This window comes from Thunnus albacares, chromosome 17 (genome assembly GCF_914725855.1).
Source record: "Thunnus albacares chromosome 17, fThuAlb1.1, whole genome shotgun sequence".
In the NCBI taxonomy this organism is placed as follows: domain Eukaryota; kingdom Metazoa; phylum Chordata; class Actinopteri; order Scombriformes; family Scombridae; genus Thunnus; species Thunnus albacares.
The window spans coordinates 29,174,413-29,188,285 of NC_058122.1; the positions used below are offsets into that span (position 1 = coordinate 29,174,413).

Below are 13,873 nucleotides of genomic sequence, written 5' to 3' on the forward strand. Positions count from 1 at the left end.
GGCACTGTGTGTCTTAAAAGTCTGCAAAAACCGCTGGTCAAATTCCTGCTGTAGCTTTTCAATGGCATCAACATATTTCTCACCGCTGAATGCTGTGTGCCCTCCTCCACAACACACATGCATGCTGGGAAACTGCAGGGTTTTTTTCTCAGAGCTGGGGCGAGCTTTCCATAACCTCAGATTTGTTCATATGACATTTTCAAAAAAGCTGCAGTGAGGAGCTGAAGGTCTTTACTTAAAAAACCTCCTCTTCAACACATTTCCCCTGCGGAGCCACCGTACCTCTGTGAAGAGCAGAACAGCAGCACATGCTGAGTCAATTTCCTCCAAAGAGGCACAGAGCTGGCGGCGCTGTAAGCTCCTGGATCTTCTGTAATTGATGCATTTCATGACAACAGACATCACACTGTCAAACTTCAAGCACTTGCTGCAAAGTGTCTGCTGCTGAATAACTCAGAGCAGAGAACAATCTGCACCTTCATCCTCCAGTTTTCTTTGAACAAGCGCTGCCGGTGCGTTTCTCCTCGCTGTCATTATTCCTACGAGCGACGTTCATGACAGACCAGCGAACTGTGATGTGGCTTCACATCGGGTTCACACTAACAGGATGTTGTCCATCAAAGCGTTCTTTCCTGAGACCTGCGTATTTTTTTAATTATTTGCAACGGAAGCGCCGCATATTTACACTCTGCTGCAACCGCCAGCAGCGTGACGAGGCGCCGAGCGTCTATTCTGCGCCGAGCGTTTTCACGTTTTTTTCTGGTCGCCAAAAGTTGAAAAATGTTCAACTTTGGGAAAAAGCGTTTGTCACTTTTCACCCAGCCGTCCAATCACAGTGGAGGAGGGGCGGGACAAATACCACAAAGACCAACAATCACATCCTTCATGTAAAAGAGCTGAAAAACAACAACAACAACAACAACAACAACGGGCGTTACCCGGGTTACTGGGCTCCGTCCAGCTTTGATGTTTCCTCATGAACCCACTTAATACGTGTGCGTAGCGAGTGTGTAATGCGTGTGCGTAGTGAGTGTGTAATGAGTGTGTGTAGTGAGTGTGTAATGCGTGTCCGTAGCGAGTGCGTAATGTGTGTGCGTAGCGAGTGTGTAATGCGTGTGCGTAGCGAGTGCGTAATGTGTGTGCGTAGTAAGTGTGTAATGCGTGTGCGTAACGAGTGTGTAATGCGTGTGCGTAACGAGTGTGTAATGCGTGTGCGTAGCGAGTGCGTAATGCGTGTGCGTAGCGAGTGCGTAGTGCGTGTGCGTAGCGAGTGTGTAGTGCGTGTGCGTAGTGAGTGTGTAATGCGTGTGCGTAGCGAGTGCGTAATGCGTGTGCGTAGCGAGTGCGTAATGCGTGTGCGTAGCGAGTGTGTAATGCGTGTGCGTAGCGAGTGCGTAATGCGTGTGCGTAGCGAGTGTGTAGTGCGTGTGCGTAGCGAGTGTGTAATGTGTGTGCGTAGTGAGTGTGTAATGCGTGTGCGTAGCGAGTGCGTAATGCGTGTGCGTAGCGAGTGTGTAGTGCGTGTGCGTAGCGAGTGTGTAATGTGTGTGCGTAGTGAGTGTGTAATGCGTGTGCGTAGCGTGTGCGTAATGCGTGTGCGTAGCGAGTGTGTAGTGCGTGTGCGTAGCGAGTGTGTAATGTGTGTGCGTAGTGAGTGTGTAATGCGTGTGCGTAGTGAGTGTGTAATGCGTGTGCGTAGCGGTGTGCGTAATGAGTGTAATGCGTGTGCGTAGCGAGTGTGTAATGCGTGTGCGTAGCGGTGTGCGTAACGAGTGTGTAATGCGTGTGCGTAGCGAGTTTGTAATGCGTGTGCGTAACAAGTGTGTAATGCGTGTGTAATGTGTGTGCGTAGTGAGTGTGTGATGCGTGTGCGTAACAAATGTGTGATGCGTGTGCGTAACGAGTGTGTAATGCGTGTGTAATGTGTGTGCGTAGTGAGTGTGCGTAGTGAGTGTGTAATGCGTGTGCGTAGTGAGTGCGTAATGCGTGTGCGTAGTGAGTGTGTAATGCGTGTGTAATGTGTGTGCGTAGTGAGTGTGTGATGCGTGTGCGTAACGAGTGTGTAATGCGTGTGCGTAGTGAGTGTGTAATGCGTGTGCGTAGTGAGTGTGTAATGCGTGTGCGTAGTGAGTGCGTAATGCGTGTGCGTAGTGAGTGTGTAATGCGTGTGCGTAGTGAGTGCGTAATGCGTGTGCGTAGTGAGTGTGTAATGCGTGTGCGTAACGAGTGTGTAATGCGTGTGCGTAGTGAGTGCGTAATGCGTGTGCGTAGTGAGTGCGTAATGCGTGTGCGTAGTGAGTGCGTAATGCGTGTGCGTAGTGAGTGCGTAATGCGTGTGTGTAGTGAGTGCGTAATGCGTGTGCGTAGTGAGTGTGTAATGCGTGTGCGTAGTGAGTGTGTAATGCGTGTGCGTAGTGAGTGTGTAATGCGTGTGCGTAACGAGTGTGTAATGCGTGTGCGTAGCGAGTGTGTAATGCGTGTGCGTAGTGAGTGTGTAATGCGTGTGCGTAGTGAGTGTGTAATGCGTGTGCGTAGCGAGTGTGTAATGCGTGTGCGTAGTGAGTGTGTAATGCGTGTGCGTAGTGAGTGCGTAATGCGTGTGCGTAGCGAGTGTGTAATGCGTGTGCGTAGTGAGTGCGTAATGCGTGTGCGTAGTGAGTGTGTAATGCGTGTGCGTAGCGGTGTGCGTAACGAGTGTGTAATGCGTGTGCGTAGCGAGTTTGTAATGCGTGTGCGTAACAAGTGTGTAATGCGTGTGTAATGTGTGTGCGTAGTGAGTGTGTGATGCGTGTGCGTAACAAATGTGTGATGCGTGTGCGTAACGAGTGTGTAATGCGTGTGCGTAGTGAGTGTGTAATGCGTGTGCGTAGTGAGTGTGTAATGCGTGTGCGTAGTGAGTGCGTAATGCGTGTGCGTAGTGAGTGTGTAATGCGTGTGCGTAGTGAGTGCGTAATGCGTGTGCGTAGTGAGTGTGTAATGCGTGTGCGTAGCGAGTGCGTAATGCGTGTGCGTAGCGAGTGTGTAATGCGTGTGCGTAGTGAGTGTGTAATGCGTGTGCGTAGCGAGTTTGTAATGCGTGTGCGTAACAAGTGTGTAATGCGTGTGTAATGTGTGTGCGTAGTGAGTGTGTGATGCGTGTGCGTAACAAATGTGTGATGCGTGTGCGTAACGAGTGTGTAATGCGTGTGCGTAGTGAGTGTGTAATGCGTGTGCGTAGCGAGTGTGTAATGCGTGTGCGTAACAAGTGTGTAATGCGTGTGTAATGTGTGTGCGTAGCGAGTGTGTAATACGTGTGCGTAGCGAGTGTGTAATGCGTGTGCGTAACGAGTGTGTAATGCGTGTGCGTAGTGAGTGTGTAATGCGTGTGCGTAGCGAGTGTGTAATGTGTGTGCGTAGTGAGTGTGTAATGTGTGTGCGTAACGAGTGTGTAATGTGTGTGCGTAGTGAGTGCGTAATGCGTGTGCGTAGCGAGTGTGTAATGTGTGTGCGTAGTGAGTGTGTAATGCGTGTGCGTAACGAGTGTGTAATGCGTGTGCGTAGCGAGTGTGTAATGTGTGTGCGTAGTGAGTGTGTAATGTGTGTGCGTAACGAGTGTGTAATGCGTGTGCGTAGTGAGTGTGTAATGTGTGTGCGTAGCGAGTGTGTAATGTGTGTGCGTAGTGAGTGCGTAATGCGTGTGCGTAGCGAGTGTGTAATGCGTGTGCGTAACGAGTGCGTAATGCGTGTGCGTAGCGAGTGTGTAATGCGTGTGCGTAGCGAGTGTGTAATGTGTGTGCGTAGCGAGTGTGTAATGTGTGTGCGTAGTGAGTGTGTAATGCGTGTGCGTAACGAGTGTGTAATGCGTGTGCGTAACGAGTGTGTAATGCGTGTGCGTAGTGAGTGCGTAATGCGTGTGCGTAGCGAGTGTGTAATGCGTGTGCGTAGTGAGTGCGTAATGCGTGTGCGTAGCGAGTGTGTAATGCGTGTGCGTAGCGGTGTGCGTAACGAGTGTGTAATGCGTGTGCGTAGCGAGTTTGTAATGCGTGTGCGTAACAAGTGTGTAATGTGTGTGCGTAGTGAGTGTGTGATGCGTGTGCGTAACAAATGTGTGATGCGTGTGCGTAACAAATGTGTGATGCGTGTGCGTAACGAGCGTGTGCGTAGTGAGTGTGTAATGCGTGTGCGTAGTGAGTGTGTAGTGCGTGTGCGTAGTGAGTGCGTAATGCGTGTGCGTAGCGAGTGTGTAATGCGTGTGCGTAGCGGTGTGCGTAACGAGTGTGTAATGCGTGTGCGTAGCGAGTTTGTAATGCGTGTGCGTAACAAATGTGTAATGTGTGTGCGTAGTGAGTGTGTAATGCGTGTGCGTAGTGAGTGTGTAGTGCGTGTGCGTAATGCGTGTGCGTAGTGAGTGTGTAATGCGTGTGCATAATGCGTGTGAGTAGCGAGTGCGTAATGCATGTGCGTAACGAGTGTGTGATGCGTGTGCGTAGTGAGTGTGTAATGCGTGTGCGTAGTGAGTGTGTAATGCGTGTGCGTAGCGAGTGTGTAATGCGTGTGCGTAGTGAGTGCGTAATGCGTGTGCGTAGCGAGTGTGTAATGCGTGTGCGTAGCGGTGTGCGTAACGAGTGTGTAATGCGTGTGCGTAGCGAGTTTGTAATGCGTGTGCGTAACAAATGTGTAATGTGTGTGCGTAGTGAGTGTGTAATGCGTGTGCGTAGTGAGTGTGTAGTGCGTGTGCGTAATGCGTGTGCGTAGTGAGTGTGTAATGCGTGTGCATAATGCGTGTGAGTAGCGAGTGCGTAATGCATGTGCGTAACGAGTGTGTGATGCGTGTGCGTAGTGAGTGTGTAATGCGTGTGCGTAGTGAGTGCGTAATGCGTGTGCGTAGCGAGTGTGTAATGCGTGTGCGTAGCGGTGTGCGTAACGAGTGTGTAATGCGTGTGCGTAGCGAGTTTGTAATGCGTGTGCGTAACAAATGTGTAATGTGTGTGCGTAGTGAGTGTGTAATGCGTGTGCGTAGTGAGTGTGTAGTGCGTGTGCGTAATGCGTGTGCGTAGTGAGTGTGTAATGCGTGTGCATAATGCATGTGCGTAACGAGTGCGTAATGCATGTGCGTAGTGAGTGTGTAATGCGTGTGCGTAGTGAGTGTGTAATGCATGTGCGTAGTGAGTGTGTAATGCGTGTGCGTAGCGAGTTTGTAATGCGTGTGCGTAGTGAGTGTGTAATGCATGTGCGTAGCGAGCGTGTGCGTAGTGAGTGTGTAATGCATGTGCGTAGTGAGTGTGTAATGCGTGTGCGTAGCGAGTTTGTAATGCGTGTGCGTAGTGAGTGTGTAATGCATGTGCGTAGCGAGCGTGTGCGTAGTGAGTGTGTAATGCGTGTGCGTAGTGAGTGTGTAATGCGTGTGAGTAGCGAGTGCGTAATGCGTGTGCGTAATGCGTGTGAGTAGCGAGTGCTTAATGCGTGTGCGTAGCAAGTGTGTAATGCGTGTGCGCAGCGAGTGTGTAATGCATGTGCGTAGCGAGTGTGTAATGCGTGTGCGCAGCAAGTGTGTAATGCGTGTGCGCAGCGAGTGTGTAATGCGTGTGCGCAGCAAGTGTGTAATGCGTGTGCGCAGCAAGTGTGTAATGCGTGTGCGTAATGCGTGTGAGTAGCGAGTGCGTAATGCGTGTGAGTAGTGAGTGTGTAATGCGTGTGCGCAGCAAGTGTGTAATGCGTGTGCGCAGCGAGTGTGTAATGCGTGTGCGTAGTGAGTGTGTAATGCGTGTGCGCAGCAAGTGTGTAATGCGTGTGCGCAGCGAGTGTGTAATGCGTGTGCGCAGCAAGTGTGTAATGCGTGTGCGCCGCAAGTGTGTAATGCGTGTGCGTAATGCGTGTGAGTAGCGAGTGCGTAATGCGTGTGAGTAGCGAGTGCGTAATGCGTGTGAGTAGCGAGTGTGTAATGCGTGTGAGTAGTGAGTGTGTAATGCGTGTGCGTAATGCGTGTGAGTAGCGAGTGTGTAATGCGTGTGCGTAGTGAGTGTGTAATGCGTGTGCGTAGCGAGTGTGTAATGCGTGTGTGTAACAAGTGTGTAATGCGTGTGCGTAACAAGTGTGTAATGCGTGTGCGTAGCGAGTGTGTAATGCGTGTGCGTAGCGAGTGTGTAATGCGTGTGCGTAACAAGTGTGTAATGCGTGTGTGTAGTGAGTGTGTAATGCGTGTGCGTAGCGAGTGTGTAATGCGTGTGCGTAACAAGTGTGTAATGCGTGTGCGTAGTGAGTGCGTAATGTGTGTGCGTAGTGAGTGCGTAATGCGTGTGCATAGTGAGTGTGTAATGCGTGTGCGTAGCGGTGTGCGTAACGAGTGTGTAATGCATGTGCGTAGCGAGTGTGTAATGCGTGTGCGTAGCGGTGTGCGTAACGAGTGTGTAATGCGTGCGTAATGTGTGTGCATAGTGAGTGTGTGATGCGTGTGCGTAACGAGTGTGTAATGCGTGTGCGTAACAAGTGTGTAATGCGTGTGTAATGTGTGTGCGTAGCAAGTGCGTAATGCGTGTGCGTAACGAGTGTGTAATGCGTGTGCGTAACAAGTGTGTAATGCGTGTGCGTAACGAGTGTGTAATGCGTGTGCGTAATGCGTGTGCGTAACAAGTGTGTAATGTGTGTGCGCAACGTTGTGCGTAACGAGTGTGTAATGCATGTGCGTAACGTTGTGCGTAACGAGTGTGTAATGCGTGTGCGTAGTGAGTGTGTAGTCGAGCAAGCGGCAGAAAAAGGACAGAAAAGGTAAACAGGAAGTCGTCAGTGAGTCTGCTGAAACAGTGAAGGGTGTTAGCTCTGAAGTTAGCAACAGTGGGTTAGCCTAACCAGACCAGGCTCACTTAAGGTGGACTGACCTCTAAGGTGGACCAGCTGTTCTCATTTTAGTGTGAATCTCTGCTGCTGATTGGACAAAACAAGAAATATGAAGACGATTTTTTTAAGTATAATCTGACATTTTAATAAACAAATCAATGACTGGATTAACCTGGAAAATGATCTGAATATTAACGGATAATGAAAATATTCATAGTTGCTGCTTTAGTCGACCAAAAACTGATCAGTTAACTGTCACATAAGACAAATAAAAGCTGAAAATGATATAAAATATCAGAAAATAGTTTAAACTGAAGAAACATCTTTAAATGTTTAATATCACATAAGAAAGAAAAGGAGAAACTGTGAGTAGGATTGAAAATGTAATGAAGTGATTGATTACTGATTGATTCTTTCAGCTTCAGAGTGGAGGTGATTAATCTACAAGCTGCTGAAACTAAACCCCAGCAGAGACGAGGAGGAGGAGGAGGAGGAGGAGGAGGAGGAGGAGGAGGAGGAGGAGGTCAGTTTATGTTCTGATCCTTAAATCGTCAGATGCACACAGAGTTCATAAAAAAACCATAAAAACGCCACAGAAACTCTTATCCGAATCTAAACACTGTTCTTCTTAAACGCGGGGAAGAGATTAAACATGAGCAGCATAAATCTCCACAGGCTCTTCTTCTTCTTCTTCTTCTCCTCTCAGACTCTCCGTGATCGCCGCAGTTTCGGGCTGATATAAATCTGAGCGGCGGACAGTTTAGGAGCGTTCAGACCGCAGGCAGCTGGACGCTTATAAATCACCTCCGTCCTCCTCCGCAGACACAACACACCTGCTGCTGCTGTTCGCCTGAAATAACCAAAAAAAAAAAAAACACATCGGACTCCTTAAAAAACCATCTCTAAACATTTTTACAGCTGCGACGATTTATCAAATCAGCGGAACTGTTATCAATTGATCGTTTAAAGTCACTTTTTAAGAAGAAATATTCACATCCTGCAGCCTCTCTAACGTCATATATGATATATGCAGAAATATGAAGACGTCTCCTTCCGCTCTTTTCAGTGTTTTATGACGTTTTACAGACTAACGTTTATCTTCAGTATGGATTAATCTGTTAATTATCTTCTCTATTAATTATCAAAACAGCTGCTGATTAATTTTCTGTCCATCAACTAATCGATTAATCGTTTTTTTATCAGATGAGTCGGTAATAAAGCTTCATGTCCGTCCTGCTGCTGCAGATCATCTTCATCCTTTGTGTGTCTCTCCGCAGCGAGTCGTCGACGTCGGCGTGAAAGCGTAGCCTACTTTAGATAACGAGAGAGGCCCCACAAAGCGCCGCGACCTTTGACCTCAGCGTGTCGGGAGCCATGGCCTCATTACCTCGCTGAGTGTCACTGACACGACCCGACTGTGTTGTTGTGAGCGAGAATGAAAAAATCCGGCTCAGATCAGGACTCACAGAGAGAGTCGGACGTGATTCGCCATCGCCGCCGTGATGTCACTATCTGTCCTGGTCGTGGCGTGTCACGGCGGCGGTGGCCTGGTTTTTCGGGGAGGGAGGGGAGGTGGATAGAGAGAGAGAGAGAGAGAGAGAGAGAGGGAGGGCGAGAGAGAGAGAGAGAGAGAGAGGAGGAAGATTTGCGTGTCAGCTGTGTGCATGCAGATGTGTGCATGCATGCGAGAGAGAGTGCAGCAGCAGCAGCAGCAGCGGCGTCCTCGCATCAGCTCGCCGACGGGTTTTCTTTCTCACGTGTCGGTGCATGTGGAGACGTGTGTGTGTGTGTGCGTGCGTGCATGTGCGTGCATGTGCGTGTGTGCGTGTGCAGCTGAAACACACCCAAACAAACAGCCAGTCTGAATGTGTCTGCTGGTTTCCGACGCTCCCAGTTGATGGATTAGTTTCATCCGGATCAGCTTTGTCACCTTCAGGCCGCCAGAACTCTAAATACCAACATCTACACTTTCTATAAAGATGCTAGAAGATGTCCATCAAACGATCAATCATCAATAATCTGATCATCACTTCATTGTTTTATCAAGAAAACATTTTCTGTTTCTCCTCTTTTATATCAGTAAACTGAATCATTACTGATGTTTCATCTTTAAAACATCAAAACAAGTGAAAAACGGCTTCTTTTATCCAAAAAAAACACAAAAATAGTGATAAAAACATGCAGCAAACATCAGAAGCTGTTCAATCTTATGAATTGATTATCAACATTGTTGCTGATTAATTCGTCGTTGCTGATTAATTTTCCTTCTTTTTTAAATAAAACAACCTGAGAAAATAAAACGCAGATGAATCAATAAGAATAATAAATGTTTTTATCAATAAGATATAAAATAGTGAAACATGGTGATTACAGTTTAACGTTGTCTGATAATCTTCAGTTTATTGATTTAAAGCTCTGATTAATGATTATTTTCATTATTGATTCATCGTTTTGTTTATTAAAATAATAAAAAAATGCAAAACGTGACGACTTCAAATGTCTCGTTACTGATTAAAATCCAAAGATTTTCAGTTTAAAAGCATTTATGACCAAAAAAAAAGCAGCAAATCTTCACAATAAAAGAAGCTGAAACGAGTCATTGATTGTTTTATCTCCTGATCGACTGATGAACTGGTTTCACTTCAGTATGTTTGTGTTTTATCTGCTTTAACACAATTTAAATAAATGTGAAAACAATAAAACAATAACAATAAAAGCAGATCATGTGTGAATCAGCCGCTGAGTGTCGAACCGGAGACACTAAAACTCAAAGAGAACCAGTTCCTCTGACTGAAAGACGAGTGAAAGACGTCCTTTGAGTGTTTTGGGCAGCGACGTCTTTATGACAAGCGTCCGCCATGTTGGAGCTGCGTGTGTTTTTACAGCAGGGATCCTGAATGGGGAAGCCATATTGTCGCACTGGGGGCTGACAAATATATACGAGCCGTTGGGACTGATGAGCTCGTAAAAATACCAGCCGAGTTGTATTTCAACACATGTGGACGAGAGGAACATCTTCACCGTTTTCACTAATATTCACAGCTTTAAAAGTGATGATGAATGTGATCAGTATTAATTCATTCTCTATTCTCATTAGATAATCAATCCTTTTGTTCATAAACTGTCAGAATCAAAAGATTCATTGAAATGAAAACACAAAAAGATTCTGTTTACTGTCTGACGACGAAGAAAAAGCATCAAATCTTCACATTAAAAGGCCGAAAACTGAATATTTGTTTTTTTTTTTCTTAGAAATGAGAACTTGAAAGGTTTAATTGATTATTATATATCGTTCTCTGCTGCAGCACTGATTAGATTTGTTGATTAAAAGATAAAATTCATCTTGATGAAGAAATAAAAATCAATAAATTGTTATTTCCATCTTCTTGTTTGGTTGTCAGAACGTTTCTACAGAATCAAAGACAAACGTTCAGATTAGTTTTGATCGTTTCTAATTTTATTGATGATTTATGTTCAGTTATTATTGAACTTTTCTGCTTTTTGATTCATTTAAAAAAGGATTTTGTAGAAAAAACATTTATTTATTTAATCAAAGTTACTGTGAATGAAAAACCAGCTTTTATTATCAGCAGCATTTGATGTTTGGAGGGAAACTGACTGATTTAGATGTTTTTATGAGGAGAAAGTTACTGGACTGACGACGCTGCGGACGGTTTCGGTGTTGAGCTGGAAGACGAACCTTCACACCAGCGATCGGTGGCAGCAGATCATTCCTGATTTCATTTGAACTCTCTCACATTTTATCTGTATTTTATTTATCTGGACAACCAGCGTTCTTGTGTTGAGACAATGTTTTTGGTACCAAACTGCGTCTGCTGCTGACGGGCACCCCGGCGTGAAAACATTCCCATCGATGCCCAGCTGTGACGCCGCACATGTGAATCCATCTCGTGACCTTTGTGCTCTTTTTTGCTTTCCCTTCATTTGATACCCTGTTAAAGAGAAGAGACTCCCTCTCCGACCTGATGACCTGAACCAGCTCTGATGTGGACTGCTGGAGGCCTCTCTCTCTCTGGGCCCCTGCTAGAATTTGTTGTGCGCCTCTCTTGGTGATAAATCTGACTTGACCCCCCGTGAAATCAATGAAATACACTTTAGTGAATATCTAAATATTCAGCGGCCGTGCTACATCTTTGTCCTCTCCCTTTTTTCGCGCCTCGGAGGCCTTTTTTCTCCTCCAATGAAAACAGTGATTCAACCTCCGCTGAGGTCCGCGTCTCCGTGTGTCCCTCCACCATCCTGTCAACCACGAGGTTGCTTTCCCTCCCCTGTCTCCTGCAGTCTGTTGCCTCTTTGTCCTGGTGCCCCCCCCTCCCCACCACTCACCACCTCAGTAACCACCTCCGCCCCTCCATTCCTGAGGAGGACATGTCAAGGAAGGCTGTAAATCTTATTTTATGATCTACAAGCTTCTGGAATTGAGGCCTTGTTGGGTTTTTTTGAACTTTGCAGTGTCTTTCTCTTCTACCTGTGTTGCTCAACCAGCCTCTTCTCCTCATAAACCTGTTCTGTCAAAAGGCTTCAGCGTAAACACATCTGACACCCACACATGGTATTTATGTAAAAAATAGGCCTGTCTGCTCAGTCCTGATTCCTCTCTACAATCTCCAATTCAAGCCCAATTAAAAGTTGTCCTGACCCACTTCAGGCTCTGCTCCTGCCTGCATGTTGCAGTTTTTTTCTCTCCGGTATCTTCAGACTGAAGCTTCTTTGTGCTGCTGAACATGTCAGAGAAGCTCATGAATCTTTGGTTTTTATCACCTGCAGGCCTCACTTTCTCTCTGCTGCTCAGTTTACTCATAAACCCTTAAAACGGCAGAGTTACGCAACCCAGCGTTAGCGTGCTGTTAGAGGCTGAGACAGAGGGAGGAGTGCCCCGGACAACTGCTTGTTTGCGTGCCTTTGCGTGAATGTGAGTGTGTGTGTGTTGTATAACGGGTGCCTACCCACGACTCGTCCTCGCTGCTCCAGGCGGCGTGTGTCGGTAGGTACGCCGGGCTCGATGCCCTGCCCTCCGGGGGCGTGTAGCTGGAGCTGTTGCTGCTGCTCGGGCTTTGTCCTGCCGCTGTCCGCCCTCTCGCCAGCCTTGTTTTTACCGGGCGCAGCGGACCCTCCGCCGTCCGCGGCGCCGCCTCGGCCCCGGTTCTCCCGTGACTGCAGCTGGAGCCTGAGCCGGTGGATCTCTTGCTCCTTCACGGCCGTCTCCAGCAGCAGGGCGTTCAGGCTGGAGCCCACCGACTTGCTTATTTCCTGAACGGCGAGCTGCACTACTTGCTCCAGCACGGACTCCAGCTGGCCCTGGAAAAACGAAATGTACACGGCCCCGTTCATGTTTTCTGCTCTCTCATTCTTCTGTGCCCGAGCCCCCAGCCCACCCCCCTGCCCTGCCTCCCCGACGCTAAACTGGGTAAAAATCGGCCCCCGGGTCGCTGGCTGCTCCGGCGGCGGTCGGGCTCGGCTCCTCCGGCTGCTGCTGCTCTCTCTGCCTCGGCGCACCGCGCGTGTTCAGCCCCTTCGGAGGCGGCCGGAAAGACGCGAGTAGAGGCGCAGCAGCATTTTCCCGCCCACATGTCTTGTCCCGCGCGCGCCGTGCACGCTCGCGCCCTTGCAGTCAGCCACGCCATTTTGGCTTCAGAAAATAACATCAGTCAGGACGGAGTGAGAACCGTGTTATTACTCCAAAATACCTTAAAAATTACACACTGTGGCCGCACATTACTGCGATAACTGCAGTTCTGCTAAACCAGCGGACCTCAGACTAACAACTGTACTGTATATTATATGGAAAATAACACCAGTCATTACACAACCTGACAGCCAGTAACACTTCAAATAAACTGCTGGGTTTTAGCCTCCATTGTTTGCTTGTTTTTGTCTTTCTGTCCTTTTTTGACTTATGACAGAAAAACTTTAATTTACAATCACATTTTTACTGATTTTTTCCCCTTTAAGCTCCAAATGAATGATTCATTGTTTGGTTGATAGACAGATAGATAGATAGATAGATAGATAGATAGATAGATAGATAGATAGATAGATAGATAGATAGATAGATAGAGCAGTCATTCTGAAATCTTTGATCTGTATTTTAATTGTTGGTAGTTAATCTTTTTGATTTATTAATTAATCTTTTGGTCAATAAAATATCAGAAAATAGTGAAAAATGTCCATGGCAGTGTCCTTAAGCTCAATCTTGTTATGTCTGAAACTCAAAGATATTCAATACTTTCACAAAACAGAGAAGCGAGTGAGAGCTTTAAAAATCAACAAAAAAATTAAAATATTATCAACTCCACTAATGGATTGATCCACTAATTGTTTCAGCTCTATCATTACCACGTTATGAAGGATTATAAACTGTAACTATTAGCATGAATAAATCATTTAATGCTTTATAGATCAGCAGTTAATCAGAATATGTTTTTACATTGTCTACCAGCATGAAACTTACTTTATCTTTGTGTTTGTCTCTGATGTTATAGAAGAACGTCTGGACTAGAATCTGTTTATTTTATTAACATTTACAGCTACAGACGTGACGCGTCGCTGTGATGACACATTAGAAACTGAGAAACCCGACAACAAACCATCAAGTCTGCATGTAATTGACAAATCCTCCTGTGTGATTTGTTGTGATCTGAATAATTCAAAGCACTCAGAGTTGTTCAGATGTTACAGAGCCGGCGGTCTGTGTCACAGACGTTTGCATTGTAAATGAGACAGTCTGTGTCTTTTCTCCTGTTTCTCCTGTTAGTCCTGCAAAGTACAAACACACACAGTAAATGACTCTTATGTAACGTCTGAAACTAGAACAAAAACCATCCTCAGCTCCACTTATTTAGATTTAGATCAAGTCTCAGTTTCCTCAAGGTTTTTAATGAACGATAAAGACAAACTAGCATAATATTTATTATATAAATCCTTAAATTCATATCTATTAGCAGTATAACTAAATGGTATGTGTCTGCAGGGTTTTCCAAACACTCATCACCGTCTGAATTTCTTTTCCAACCATATCAGGAAACTCAGGAGACTAATT

General features: G+C 46.4%; 1 protein-coding gene across 1 annotated transcript in view; it reads right to left on the reverse strand.

Annotated features, from left to right (window-relative positions):
* Window positions 1-12,165, reverse strand: part of si:dkeyp-113d7.10 (zinc finger protein 503) — a 30,806-nt gene extending 18,641 nt beyond the window's left edge. The window contains exon 1 of the mRNA XM_044331372.1: window positions 11,781-12,165. Within this exon, the coding sequence (XP_044187307.1) occupies window positions 11,781-12,165 (385 nt within the window). The remainder of the gene's footprint in view (window positions 1-11,780) is intronic.
* Window positions 12,166-13,873: the final 1,708 nt, after the last annotated feature.